Below are 14,080 nucleotides of genomic sequence, written 5' to 3'. Positions count from 1 at the left end.
ATTTCAAATACGAAGAAAATGCTTACCTCTTAAGTTAAACTCTTCATAATGTCAAACAGATATATGAAAATACAAAATAATATTGAAAATTCACATGTGGTCTTTGTTGCAATAAGCTTACTTCAAGATGAGAGTGATATGACCAGAACATTAAGGAAAAATGTTGTATCAAACAGGATAATAGTACTACTAGTTACCATGCACTTTTGTGAAAACTAAGTATTATGCTCTCTACAAAAACACAAAAGATATAGCAGATCCTTTAAGTCAATCTGGGAATCAAAAACAAATAGTGGACAAATCTCTGTCTACTATCTACTACTATATGTTTTTCATATATAAATAATTCAACATGTTAATTTGATAAGAACTATCATCAATGAAAAATTTGGTGTAGTACATACTTCTTGTAGTAATATTTTATCTTATCAAAATAAAATAGTTACGAGTATTATTATTATTATATTATATTTGACAGTAAACTAATGTATAATCATTATACTAGGCATACTAAAATCGTATTATAAGGTAAAACCATAAGCATACATAATAAAGTATAATTTTAATTTTGTAGATTATTTAGTATACCGCATGCCACCTATTATTTAGTTCATGAAAATTTAAAAAAGTGACATCCTTAGAAGCCACATAAATACTAATTTTCTAATAACCAGACCATTGCTTATTCCAAATAGTGGTATAAACTTATCTGGTTTAAAGCTTGGACATGTTGTTGTAGCAGAAAAACGTGCTTGTAACGCTATATACCTTTCTGAATAAAATCTAAATTTAATTTGCGAATATGACTCAATAACATATGGACTATAATGGTAGTATTAATGTCCCAATCCATGTGTTAATACATGTAGATATATGTTAAGTTATAGTGTTAAGACTATCAGATATAAGATCACTTTAATCTATTTAACCTATAGTTGTTTAATCCACTGATTCAAGAAACAAAAATTATCTGATATGTTATTCTAGAAAATCTTGTCTTATTGACATGATCAATGTGATAGAAAACTATGCAGTTTGATAGGGTACTTCACATTACCAATACATCTATTTGATCTAAGGAATTAACCAACAGGTTTTCAGGTACAGTATTGTAACTTGGTAGGTATATCTGATATCAAAATCTAAAAGAATTGTTAGGCTTGATAATTTTGACAATAGATCATCGAGATATACCTTAGCGGAAGTGGAATTCAACCTTGCGGTTAGAGACTTCGTGCTGATAACGTGTTATGAAATATAGCTCAAAGTAACAATATAGAACAAGAAAAAACAAGCTAAGAGATATAGAGAGAAAGAGATGAGAGATTCTTATTTCTTCTACAATTGTGTGTATTTTCCTATCTATTGCAAGGCCTTTATATAGGCATGAAAAGTGAAGAAAAGTATGTTATTGAATATGTCATTACGCATTTGAAATGAAAATCATGGAGGAAGATCATGGAGGAAGAATAAACATCCACCATAATTTGATTTTTCTTATAACATAATACAAATATTAGTCATATATAGGTTAAAAATATGACCAAACAAGAAATTACGATAAAGTTAACAAATACTTATTCCGTTTCAATTTATGTAAACTTATTTTCTTTTTAGTCCGTGCCAAAATGAATGACTCATTTTCTTATTTGGAAACAATTTATCTTTATGCAATGATTTATAGTTACACAAAATATATGTGACTCATAGCCACACAAAATATATGTAACTTATTTTACACCATAAGTTTAAAAGCCTTCTCTCTTTTTTTAAATTTTATATTCAATTAAATGAGATCGCATAAATTAAAACGGAATGAGTATATTATTAGTATCCCTAGTACATCCTATCAAACGACCCCTAAGGATGATACGTATGCATAAACTATTGAGAAGCTCTATAATGTATCAAAAGCATCGTTAATTATCATTCTGTCCTTTTCAACTAGAAAACAAAGAGAACAAAGATATATATAAAAAAAAAAAAAAAAAAAAAAGAGAATGACTTCTTTTTGCAAACAGATTTTTTCTCAATTAACAAATGGACACGTCTACGATTGTTATTTACTTGAATACTTCTTTTTGCAAACAAATACAAATTTTTCAAAAAAGAGACGTGTACGAACTATAAACTTTCATATTATTCAAATATAATAAATATTGCTTAATTGTCACTTTCATGTTTTGTCCTTTTTGAAAGTTCCCTTCAACTTACTCCTATTGATAATACAGCCTACAGCTCTGCAACCCCCCAAAAACCATTTATACCTTTATATCTCTTTCTAAACTCCTGAATCTAGCAGAAGCAAAATTCAAAGCTTTTTCCCCTTTCCAAAAAACACATACTATTCACTATTTGATTGCAATTTTGATATTAAAGTTTTGATTTTTCTCTGGCTTTTGCCCTTGAATTGAGGTTCTTGATTAATTTAGCAGAGGCAAAATTCATAAGCAAAGTTCAAAACCTCTTCCCCTTTTCAAAAAACACATACTATTCACTATTTTCACTCTAAATTGAGGTAATCTTGCAATAGAGTTTTGATCTTTATCTGGTTTTTGCACTTGTATTGAGATTCTTGATTAATTTAGCAGAATCAAAAACCATAAGCAAAGTTCAAAACCTTTTTTCCATTTTCAAATCAATTCCTTTCTGCTTCCTCAAAAAACACATAGTATTCACTAGGTAATCTTGAAATAAAGTTTTGATCTTTACCTGGTTTTTGCAATTGTTTTAGTTTCTTGATTTTAGCAGAGGCAAAAACCATAAGCAAAGTTCAAAAATTTTCCCCTTTTCAAAAAAACACATTCACTATTTTCACTCAAATTTGAGGTAATCTTGAAATAAAGTTTTGATCTTTATCTGATTTTTGCACTTGTACTGATTAAGAATTTAAGATTATACCAAATGGTGTTTGAGAAAAATAATAAAGCAAGTTCATCCTCTCATGTTTTACAAATCCCAAGAGAAGATACACCCCTTTTAGCCAAGAATCAACACCTTTCTTCACCATCCAAAACTTTTGCTAATGTATTTATAGCCATAGTTGGAGCAGGAGTTCTTGGCCTTCCTTATACTTTTAAAAGAACAGGATGGATAATGGGTGCTATTATGCTATTTTCAGTAGCCTTTTTAACTTACCATTGTATGATGCTTCTTGTATTTTCAAGAAGAAAAATTGAATCCCATCTTAAAACTTCAGAAATCTCATCTTTTGGTGATTTGGGATTTGCTGTTTGTGGACCTGTTGGTAGGTTTGCTGTAGATGCTATGATTGTGTTATCACAAGCTGGTTTTTGTATCAGTTACATGATTTTCATAGCTAATACTTTAGCATACTGTTTTAATTACTCCAAGTCAAATCCAAGTCCTAAAATCTTGGGGTTGCCACCTAAAACAGTGTATATTTGGAGCTGTTTTCCATTTCAGTTGGGGTTGAATTCAATTCCTAGTCTTACCCTTTTAGCCCCTTTGAGTATTTTTGCTGATGTTGTTGAATTAGGAGCTATGGGTGTAGTTATGGTTGAAGATGTGATGGTTTATCTCAAAAGTAGTCATGTTCTTGAAGCTTTTGGTGGGTTCAGTGTGTTTTTCTATGGTCTTGGTGTAGCTGTTTATGCATTTGAAGGTGTTGGAATGGTTTTGCCTTTAGAAGCTGAGATGAAAGATAAGGCAAAATTTGGTAAAATCTTGGGTTTGTCAATGGCTTTAATATCTTTAATGTATGGTGCTTTTGGAGTATTAGGCTATTTTGCTTTTGGTGAAGAGACTAAGGATATAATTACCACAAATCTTGGACAAGGTTGGCTTAGCAGCTTAGTTCAAATTGGTCTTTGCATAAATTTATTCTTTACATTTCCACTTATGATGAATCCAGTATATGAAGTAATGGAAAGGAGATTTTGTGAAGGCAGGTATTGTCTTTGGATAAGATGGATTGTGGTTTTAGTAGTGACATTTGTGGCATTGTTGGTACCAAATTTTGCTGATTTCTTGTCACTTGTTGGGAGTAGTGTGTGCATTATTCTTGGCTTTGTATTGCCTGCTTTGTTTCATTTGATTGTGTTCAAAGATGAGTTAAGATGGCATGGGTTGGCTTGTGATGGTGCAATTATTGTAATGGCTGCAGTGTTTTCAGTGTATGGAACTTTCTCTTCTATGCTGGAGATATTGGGAGCCAAGGCTTAAAACTGGTTGTTTTTCTTTTTATGTAAAATCTTATTATGGTTGGGATTGGAATTTAATTTACTTTAGAGGAGGGTGTTAATAATCATTAATGCCCTACCAAAAGAGTAAGTTGTCTTTTTTTTTTTCCCTTCCTACCACTTGTAAATTTTGCTTCCATCTAAAGCCATTGATAATAGGCTTTGTGTAATTATGGAGGTTGAGTGAGAGCTATGATAATGACCTATTTAGCGTTCATTGCAATGGTCATAGTTTGATCAAATGACCATTTTGATAATAGGCCTGGGACTTGTCCTATATGTGTGCTTTTTCTTTTATTATAATGAAAGTGTGGCTCTTGAAACATTAGAAAGGAAGCTATTTTAAAGATCAGTTTTGTCAACTTCCATGTGCGGCTGTAATGTGTAATTGGTAAATATCAGAAGCTTTATTACCTACCTCAACTAATTTTAACCTAAGGATGAGTGCCCTCTCTTGCCGCCTCAAAGAATTTCTAGTCATATGACATGAGTACTAGATTAGTTTTTCATAATGATAGTGTCCGACCAGTTTGAGCGCACCTTAAATTATTTCTCTAGGCGTCTGTTATCTCCCACCAAGTACAGGTATCCGGGGAGGTCAGAGTAAGAGAAAGAAGGGAAGCCTCACAATATAAGAGACTTTTAATCTTGCTTAGCCTATTCGATAGTGGATATAATGAATTAGTTAAGGTAACCCATTTAAAAAGTAAGCCTATTCGATAGCGGATATAATGAATTAGTTAAGGTAACCCATTTAAAAAGTAAGGGTGTTACGTACCTACTCCCTCAGTAAAGAAGAAGAAGACATCTATATAATACCATTTTTATCTTTCTTATTTTAATCTAAAAGAGAGAACTAATACCATTTTTATCTTTCTTATTTTAATCTAAAAGAGAGAACTAAAAGAGCAAATGCAACATAAGAGCGGATAGTAGCAGTGGGTATATCTCAGTCAAGAAGATTTGCATACAATTTAAACTTGCGAAAGGAGGAAAAAGCAAGTCTAAAAAATGAGAGTATCAATAGTCATTGGTTCATAAAGACATCAAGATTTTTGACCAAAGTGCAAAGGTCTCATATACATCTTAAACCATTTACATTGTAAGCTGCTTTGTGACATGCTTTGAGCACACAAACTGATTCAACAAACACATTATGTTTACAATTTACATGACTCCAGACATCAATAATAACAACATACCCAGTATACTCTCACATGTGGGGTCTGGAGAAGGTAGTGTGTACGCAGACTTTACCCCTGCCTAGTGAAGATAGAGAGGTTGTTTCCAATAGACCATCGGTTCAAAAAGGTAGAGATGAGGAGAAGAAGAAGAAGAAAAAAAAGAAGTAGAGGGGGAAAAGAGGAAGAAAAAGAAAGGAGGGGAGATAAGGGGAGGGGGGAAAGAATAAGTAGTACCAAAATAGTAACAATAAGAGAATATGATAAGTGAAACAAACTAAACAACATGATGTAATATAGATATCAGAAATAGGAAAGTACAAGCGAGCTACTAGTACTACTGGTAAGAAGTGAGGAAACTCATAGCTACTTACTAACCGTCTACCCTAATCATCGATCTTCACACCCTCCTATCAAGGGTCATGTCCTCAGTGAGCTGAAGTCGCGCTATGTCTTGCCTAATCACTTTTCCCCTGTACTCCTTAGGTCTGCCTCGACCTCTTCTCAAACCCGCCATAGTCAACCCTTCACACCTCCAGATATCGCCCACTGACAAAAGTACCTGGAATGACACTCCATAAGCAGTAGCGGAGCCAAGATTTTGACTAAGGGAATTTATAAAGAAGTAAATGCAGGAAGAAGTTGAAGGAATTCAACATCTATTATATACACATAAAAAATAATTTTGACATAGTATATAGTGTAATTTTCTGGCGATAAACCCCTTCTACCCCTCTAGCTCGGCCCATGTCCATAAGCTAACAAAATCCTGTCAACAAGGGAAACCAAAATCGCAGTCTCATCTGATTTGTAGACCGAAAGCTCATTGGTAAGAAGCATTTGGTCGCCAGGTTCTTATGTTTGACCATTATTGCCCAAACCAAAACATTATCAATTATGAAAGATAAAAACGAGTACCATTACAATACAATTACGTACATTCGTATCTAAAAAGAAAAGAAGAAAACAGGAACAACCTTGTTTCAAGGGGAAATATAGTATAAATTGATCAAGAGGAAGCCATCAATCTCAAACTTGCAAAGTTGAAGTATTAGTACGCATATGAAATACTAGTATTTACAATTTACTATAGTTCCCATAAGCATGTTCATAGATACAGATATCCAGAAACAAAGACAAGCTGTTATAGAAGCAAGCATCAATTGCCAAATGAAGATCAGAAACTCTGTCAGTATTTTGTCTTGCTTCTTGTCTCAATCAAAGTATTTAAACAACGTATGACAGTTTCTAAATTGGTCATTGGCTGATCATGTCGTAATTCTCTGCATGTAGATATGGATGGTAGCTACCTGGATCTTCCATCTTTTCTATTACCTGGTCCATTCCTGCATATCCATATTCATAACATCTACTTCAGAATTATAAAAAAAGAAAAGGGACAATGCATAAATTGGATATTCAAGGTCGATCCATTTTTTGTTTGTTGTTGAATATTGTTAGACGATGGATTTAGGCTTAACTCAACCACAAAAACTTGCTCGTGAGGTGAAGTGATCATTCCCTCAACCAACATGTAACGCTTAACATCCTTCACATGATTCAGGGTTGGTGATCTAAAGCATGTAAAACATAACATGGGGGCTCAATATTGGGTAAATCAAGAATGGGGTTGGATATTGCTCTGATACGATATTAAGAAACTGGATCCGGGCCTAACTCAACCCCGAAAGTTAGCTCAGGAGGTGAGTATTAACAAAGACCACAATAAGGAGACAACAACGCTCAACAACCATTAGGGGAGATTTGGCGAACTGAGGAAAGAAAATTCGCGCTGAAGTTAACACATTTCAAGACCTGCATATTAACAATTTTAATTAGGAATTCTCATGAAATAATTCCATCCTACTTCTATATAAGTCACCATAATTCAAGCTCACTTTGCCAACGAAAAGAATATGTAAGCAATAAAAAAAAGATATTCACTATTGGATGAAGGGGAAATGTCTGAATTTATCCCTTGACTTTGCGAAATATCTTAATGTCATCCTATGTTATACATTTGGGGTCATTCATATCCTTGTTGTCAGAAAATCATCTCACATTTGCCACTGACTTTAACGGAGCTCTAGCGTGGATTAATTAGGTAGATTTCACGTGTCAAAATACTTAGATAAAAGAGGTCCATATTTACTATTTTACTTTTGGCAATAATTTAAAATTACCATCCGTATTACTTCGGCTAGGATTCACGCTAGAACTCCATTACAGTCAAGGAAAATACGAGAAGATTTGCTAACTATAAGGATATGAATGAAAAGCATAACGAATGGTAGAATTAAGATATTTCATATAATAGAGAGTACTTTTACCCTTCTCCTAAAACAAAATGATGCTACAGGATATAATCTTTTTTTTTTCTGAAAAGAGAACATACTTGGATTAGACATTGCATAGAAGGACAATTGGTCAAAACTTCCAGTTGGATTTGAACTACCCTCTTCAGTTCTTGAAGTTGGCATATGAGAAGATTGCAAATCCTCTGGCTTTGTTTTCTTTTCATTAGGTGATTCGACCTCTGTCTCCACCTCTGATTCAACGTTGTTCGTTGCACCACCGCCCTGTTGTTTCCTTTTCGATCGAGCACGTCTATTTTGAAACCAATTATAAACATTTGTTTCAGAAATTTGTCCATGCTGAGATAATTCAAAGGTTATATCTTTAATCTTTTGTTTGCTTGGTGTTCCATTGCCTTGATCGAAAATACGTTCAAGAATCTGAAGTTGCACAGGCGTTGGCGTCCAACGTTGTCTGCCACTGATTCTGTGGCCAGCTGATGTTATCAGCGGATCACAATATAGATTCCCCAGCCTTGTTCCTGAGATAGCAGTAAAAAGCATTTTGTTTAATTGTTAGATGAATTTTAGTTCAGTCCATTCATAGAGATATATTGTATATTAGAAAATACAAAGGTTAAATGGAGCAACGCGAACAGTGAGGATTCAAGTAGCGGATCCAAACTTACTTGGCCAAACTACTCTTATATGGTACATTCACAATATTAACAGACATGGTACATTGTTAATTGAATTGTAGACTAAAATTGACAACTCCCCTTTCATTTTTTAAGCAAATTAGATCACTAATAAATGGGGATACTAGGAAAATTGAACTCTTCTAGTACATATTGTCATCAGAAAATTGAACTCTTCAATCATATGTGTCATATTCCCCCTGTTTGAGTGATATCCTGACCTTTCTTTCCATAGGAAATAGTGCTAGGAAAATTAAACTCTTCTCGTTTGGTATGAGGGATAAGGAATAATTAATCCCGGGATTAAATGTGAGATGGTTTAATCTACGTTTGGTTGGAATAAAATCGCGGTATAATTAATCCACGGATTAGTTATCCCGGAATTGTAGTGTTATTTTTATCCTTATAGAGTGGGATAACAATCCCGGGATAGCTAATCCGGGATAATTAATCATGAGATAACTTGCTTCCCAATCAAATGACCCCTTAGTACTACTCATATTTACTTAATAAGAACTGAAAGAAATAATGTTGGGCAAAATACAAAATTGGCCGACCGAAACTAATTACATTCGCTGACCTAAAAGTGTATAAAATATGTACATTATATGTATATAATACACATATATTAAAAAAAATATATATTTTGTTGGCTATTATTTTTCGGAGTAGCTAAAAAATATATTTCTCAATAATGTTGGCATAAGTGCACAACATACAACAACGAAGGCAAATAATCATATGATAATTCAGTAAATTAAAAATAAAACTTACTAGTGGAAGGGTAAAATTCTATACTAGAAGGAAAGAGCTGCAAAATTATTTAGGGCATTTTTAAGTTGAAATGTACTTAGACAGCTTTAACCAAGTAATTCCAGAAATATCACGCAGCTATAAAAAGTAGTAAAAGTTTCCAACGATCTTCTTATTTATTTAGGTAAACCTTTTGAACTTAATTAATAGTAAAGTAAATATTTATATTATCATGTAACGTAAAAGATAATTACAGCAACGTTCATAAAGATGAAATTAGTAACATGAAATATAAAGATAGTATATAATTCCTACTATAATATGTTAAACTAAACTATAGTTTATGAGTTCCTTTACACTATTACTATCTGTGGTGCCTTATTTTTCAAATAATAAAAAAAACATTTCTGTTCACAAGATATCCCGAATTCAGACAGGGTTCGAAAAAGGGATGTAGACCTACCTAATGCAAGCATTAGTGCCTAGTTTACTAGTGATCTTAAGTCCAAAGTTTGAACCCGTAACCTATAAGTCATAGAGGAGACAAATTTACCGATGTTCCAAAACTTACTTCGAATTATTGTGAACGTTATATGTAGGTGAATTTTTTTTTGAACTCATAAAAATCAGATTAAACAATATGCAAAAAGTATGAGTATATATATAGACAATAATTAGAGAGAGAGAGAAGAGAAGGGACCAGCAAGATCATGTTGGGAAGCCATGGATTTGTGCAAATCAACTAGCTGTTCACAAATGACAGCGTACACTGCAATTTGCTTACGTAGCACTTCCATTTGCTCATCAGTCATTACTTTTACAAACATCCCTCCTCCTCCTCCGGCGGCGCCGTTCATATCCTCCGCCCTCTGCGGTGGCTGCTGCTGCTGATTTTCCCACTCCATTTACAATAACTTCTTGCTTTTGCTTAATTAATTGGTCAAAAAGTCAGAGAAAATTTGTCTGAATATGAGAATTTCTCTCTCTGATTTCAAGGGTATGATTTGAAGTAAATGCAGAGTCAGTAAACTAATCAATAAAGTCAAGCAAAGAAAATAGGAGGAAAGAGACAAAAATGGAAACCAAAAAAAAAGGTAACGAGAAAGTAACGCAAAAGTTGGAGAAAAATGAAGAGGGCAGACAGTAAAGCCGAGAATTTGACGTACTATTTGTTTTGTGGGGCATGCGCACCAATCAAATAAATTTTTTTATTAACATTCTTACAATATTTTAAAATGTTAAAACATTATTAAAATACAATAAATTCTCTAACCCTAGTAGAACGAATTGGTACTAGTAATAAATTTGTGACAATATTAAATGGAGCATAAAAGCCCAAATCGAGATATCTTGGGATCGAAGTACAGTTTTTTTTGTTTTTAAAGTACAGTGTTTTATCTAATCCATAAGCATGATATGACCTTTTTCCAGAATAGAGAGAACTTCGCAAATTTCTCATTGCTAAAAAAAAATGAATTCTATAACTAAACAGAATACTCAATCGTTAATTCTATTAGTGACGGATTAACTACAAATTATCAAAAAAAATTATAATCGTTACTAGAGATTTAAAGACAGCCCGAAATTCGTAGCTGATTTCATTTTTTCTTGTAGTGTCTTCGGAATCATGGATCTTTCAATATATTTGCTGCCCATGTCATGTAAATTTTTACTGTCTTTTATTTTTTTTAAATAGAGTTTATATTTTGAAGTTGCATAAAAATACTATAAGCCATAACAAATATTAATTTTAATATTTAAAACTTTTTAAAAATGATTAAAACCCCTATTTAATTTTTTAAATAGTAATAATGTTACATATAATTTAATAAGGGAGGTAATAGTTTCAAAAAGTCAAAAAATTATACTCCTTCTATCTTATTTTATGTAAAGATATTTGACTAACTCGCAAGTTAAATATATGTATAGTATCCAAAAGAAAGTCTATCCCATAAAATAGTACCGAGGTAATAATATTTTAAAATTGCTGCATATACTTTTATTATAAAAAAATCGTGAAATGCATTATTTCTATATAATTTCCTAATATATAAATCTTTTACTCTAAACTTCTTAAAATTAAGTTGATAATTACATGCTAAAATTTTAAATGTGCACGCTTATTATAGTTTTGTTTATTTTTGTAAAATAGAAAATAACCTTCAAGAATTTTGGTAGAATGGATAAAATCTCTCCATCCCTAATTGGAGGTTTCGGGCTCAAGTTTTGGGAACAAAAAAATCTAATAGGATACACTTCCCCTTTTAATGGGACGGATATTGAGTAGTGATGTCAGATTCATCTGAACTCAATATTTTCGACACGAAATATAGATTTATATATAAAAATTTACTAATATGTAACAAATAATAGGTCTGAATTCATAAGTTTAAAAATACAATATATTCCGTGCGAAAAACTTTAAAACTTGAAGTCACAAAATTAAAATCTTAAATACGAATGTGTCAGCGTATTCGTTAATTAGTTAATCAATGGATGAATGTTGTTTGGTTTCTTTTTTCCTTTTTGTTGGGGTCCAAGAATCACTCAATATATTTATTTGATTCACCCTAGGTAGATTAATGATAGAATAAAACACTCTTTAATTATCAATTTAAAAACTCTATAATGGTGAATGAATTGCTTTGAACCATCCCACCACATTCTTGATATTAACAAATGTAGTTACCAAATGCAAAATAGTGAAGTAAGAATTTTAGTGCTATTGATCTAGGAAATTTTACCACCTAAAAGATATACACCATATTTATTATAAATCAAAATTATTTTAAAATATTATTTTCTATAGTTACCTTTTATATTTTATCGCAAAATAAGTATTTATGGTATATACTATCATTAAGGCATGAAATACGCTATTTATGTTTTTCCTCTTTCTTAGACAACTGGACATACATATTTTTAAGGTGATTGACGTTACTGTATTCATGAATACATGTGAATACATGCGCATATAGCTGGACTGCCCTGATTTTAGGCGATTTTTACTGTTGTATTCATGAATACAGCAACGCGAATACATGTGAGTACATCCGCGTACAGCTGGACTGCCCTGATTTTAGGCGCTTTTTGTTGTTATATTCATGAATACATGGTGTGAATACATGTGCGTACAGCTGCACTACCCTGATTTTCAAGTGCTTTTTATTGTTGTATTCATAAATACAACAACGCGAATACAGCGAATACACTACCGTAACAACTGAATAGTAGCTATAAGAAATAATTATATATATAACAGTTATAGAAAGTTAACTAAACAATAGTGATTTCTCAAAATTGTTCATTGATATAGTATGACTTAACTTACAGTGGGGGCCCGTATATAGCCTCAACATCACATTATTTTCTACATTGTAAATTTTCTTGAGGCAGGTCCGGTGCATCACCGACTTTTGACATCAAGTGCGCTTCCACGGCACCGCCGCATCACGTGGCTGGGCCCAGGGGTGGGGCCAATGTACAAGTTACGGATTTGGCCGAACTCAGTAGCTTTTGTTTAAACAATGTATTTATCTTAAAATTTATTGAATATGTACAAATTATTAATTAAGAATCCAACAACACAAAATGACTAGAATTCTGAACTCATAAACTTTAAATTTTGGTTTTATCTCTGGCTAGGCCACTGCGTTCACTGCCATTCTCCGCCATATAATTACCTTTTCATGCAAGAAAGTAGAGTAATGTCTCCTCTCAATTTATGTGGCATCGTTTGATTAGATAGCAAAGTTAGAGAAAAAAGCTTTTAAAATTTATGGTCTAAAATAAGTTTTACATATTTGTATAGCTAAAATTATCTCATTAAGAATAAGATAAGAATTTTAAAGTTAAATTTTTTCTAATTATAGAAAGTTAGGCATTCTTTTCGGGACAAATAAAAGAGGAAAATGTGTAACATAATTTGCAACGGAAAAGTAATTCTTATTGCCTCATCGGGTCCATGCACTATTCAAATCGTCATATTATAATTTTGAATTTATTGAGCAGTTAGCTATATGGAAAAAGAGTAAGGCTCGAGAAAGTGAAGAAGGGGTAAGGAAAAAAATCAAGGGAATTCGAGAAAAAAGTTAAATAAAATGTGACATTGAGAATTTGAGATTTTGAGGCTATGCTCACAGAAGATGTAATAGCACATGTACAGGTGTACTTCTATTATTATATCACAACACTAGCTGTTAGATTTGGATGAGTCTTTGCTAAGTTATTTTAGGTTGTAGTTTTGTATTAGTTATTTTTTATCTTCTTCAATTAGTTTGTTTTTATACTGATTATCTTTTGCTACATTTTAGGGGTTATTTTATACTGATTATTGTTTTCTACTTTCTAGAAGTTAGCTTAGCAAAATTGGTTTCTTCGTATATAAATTCTATTGGAGGCTCATCAAATATACAGATTTTTTATTCCAATTCTTTATTTTTATATGGTATTAGAGTCAAAACCACACCCTAATATGTAAACTATGCAAGATCCTTTTTTTTCCTCTGCATAAATGGGTTCCTCTGCACCACTTGTTAATGCAACAGCACCACTATTTCAAACACTTAATTCAATTCAACCCATTGGAGGCTCATCAAATACACATGCTTTTCATTCCAATACTTTGCTTTTATAGGATCCAAAATTTATAATCCGTTCAGTTTCTTTTCTTTCTTTCTTTGCCTTTTATGTTAGCTACACTAATAAAAAACTAAAATTCACTTTGCCCTCTTAACCTTTAGTGGTTGAAAAACGATACATGACTCACCTTTTAAATGGGAAAGGAACCCCCTTATGCAATTATTTTTCTGTGAGAATTTCTTTTTTTGACTAAAGAATTTTTTTCTCTCTTTATCCTTTCAATGACAAAGTATAAAAATTTTCATCCAAACAAATACATGAGTTTCGTCTTTCTTGCTTGCAGAATTTAAAATATTTTTCTTTTATATTGA

At 32.2% G+C, this 14,080-nt stretch overlaps 2 protein-coding genes across 3 annotated transcripts; one reads left to right on the top strand and one right to left on the bottom strand.

The window, feature by feature from the left end:
• The first annotated feature begins 2,232 nt into the window (after positions 1-2,232).
• Positions 2,233-4,528, top strand: LOC107781193 (amino acid transporter AVT3B-like). The gene has a single exon (XM_016601862.2). The coding sequence runs from the start codon at positions 2,905-2,907 to the stop codon at positions 4,183-4,185; it is 1,281 nt and encodes a 426-aa protein (XP_016457348.1). The 5' UTR covers positions 2,233-2,904; the 3' UTR covers positions 4,186-4,528.
• A 1,833-nt stretch (positions 4,529-6,361) lies between these two features.
• On the bottom strand, positions 6,362-10,243 carry LOC107781191 (WUSCHEL-related homeobox 8-like). Of its 2 annotated transcripts, none has more exons than XM_016601859.2 (3): positions 9,829-10,238; positions 7,779-8,219; positions 6,362-6,729 (listed from the first exon to the last, which is right to left on the bottom strand). In XM_016601859.2, exons 1-3 carry the CDS (start codon positions 10,031-10,033, stop codon positions 6,641-6,643), a joined length of 735 nt encoding a protein of 244 aa, XP_016457345.1. In that variant the 5' UTR covers positions 10,034-10,238; the 3' UTR covers positions 6,362-6,640. The 2 variants fall into 2 exon arrangements, with proteins under 2 accessions (XP_016457345.1, XP_016457346.1); XM_016601860.2 differs by lacking the exon at positions 6,362-6,729 and adding an exon at positions 6,736-7,198 and having other exon boundaries at positions 9,829-10,243.
• Positions 10,244-14,080: the final 3,837 nt, after the last annotated feature.

Source organism: Nicotiana tabacum, chromosome 14 (assembly GCF_000715075.1).
Source record: "Nicotiana tabacum cultivar K326 chromosome 14, ASM71507v2, whole genome shotgun sequence".
Classification (NCBI taxonomy): domain Eukaryota; kingdom Viridiplantae; phylum Streptophyta; class Magnoliopsida; order Solanales; family Solanaceae; genus Nicotiana; species Nicotiana tabacum.
This window is presented reverse-complemented; position numbering and strand designations above follow the sequence as displayed.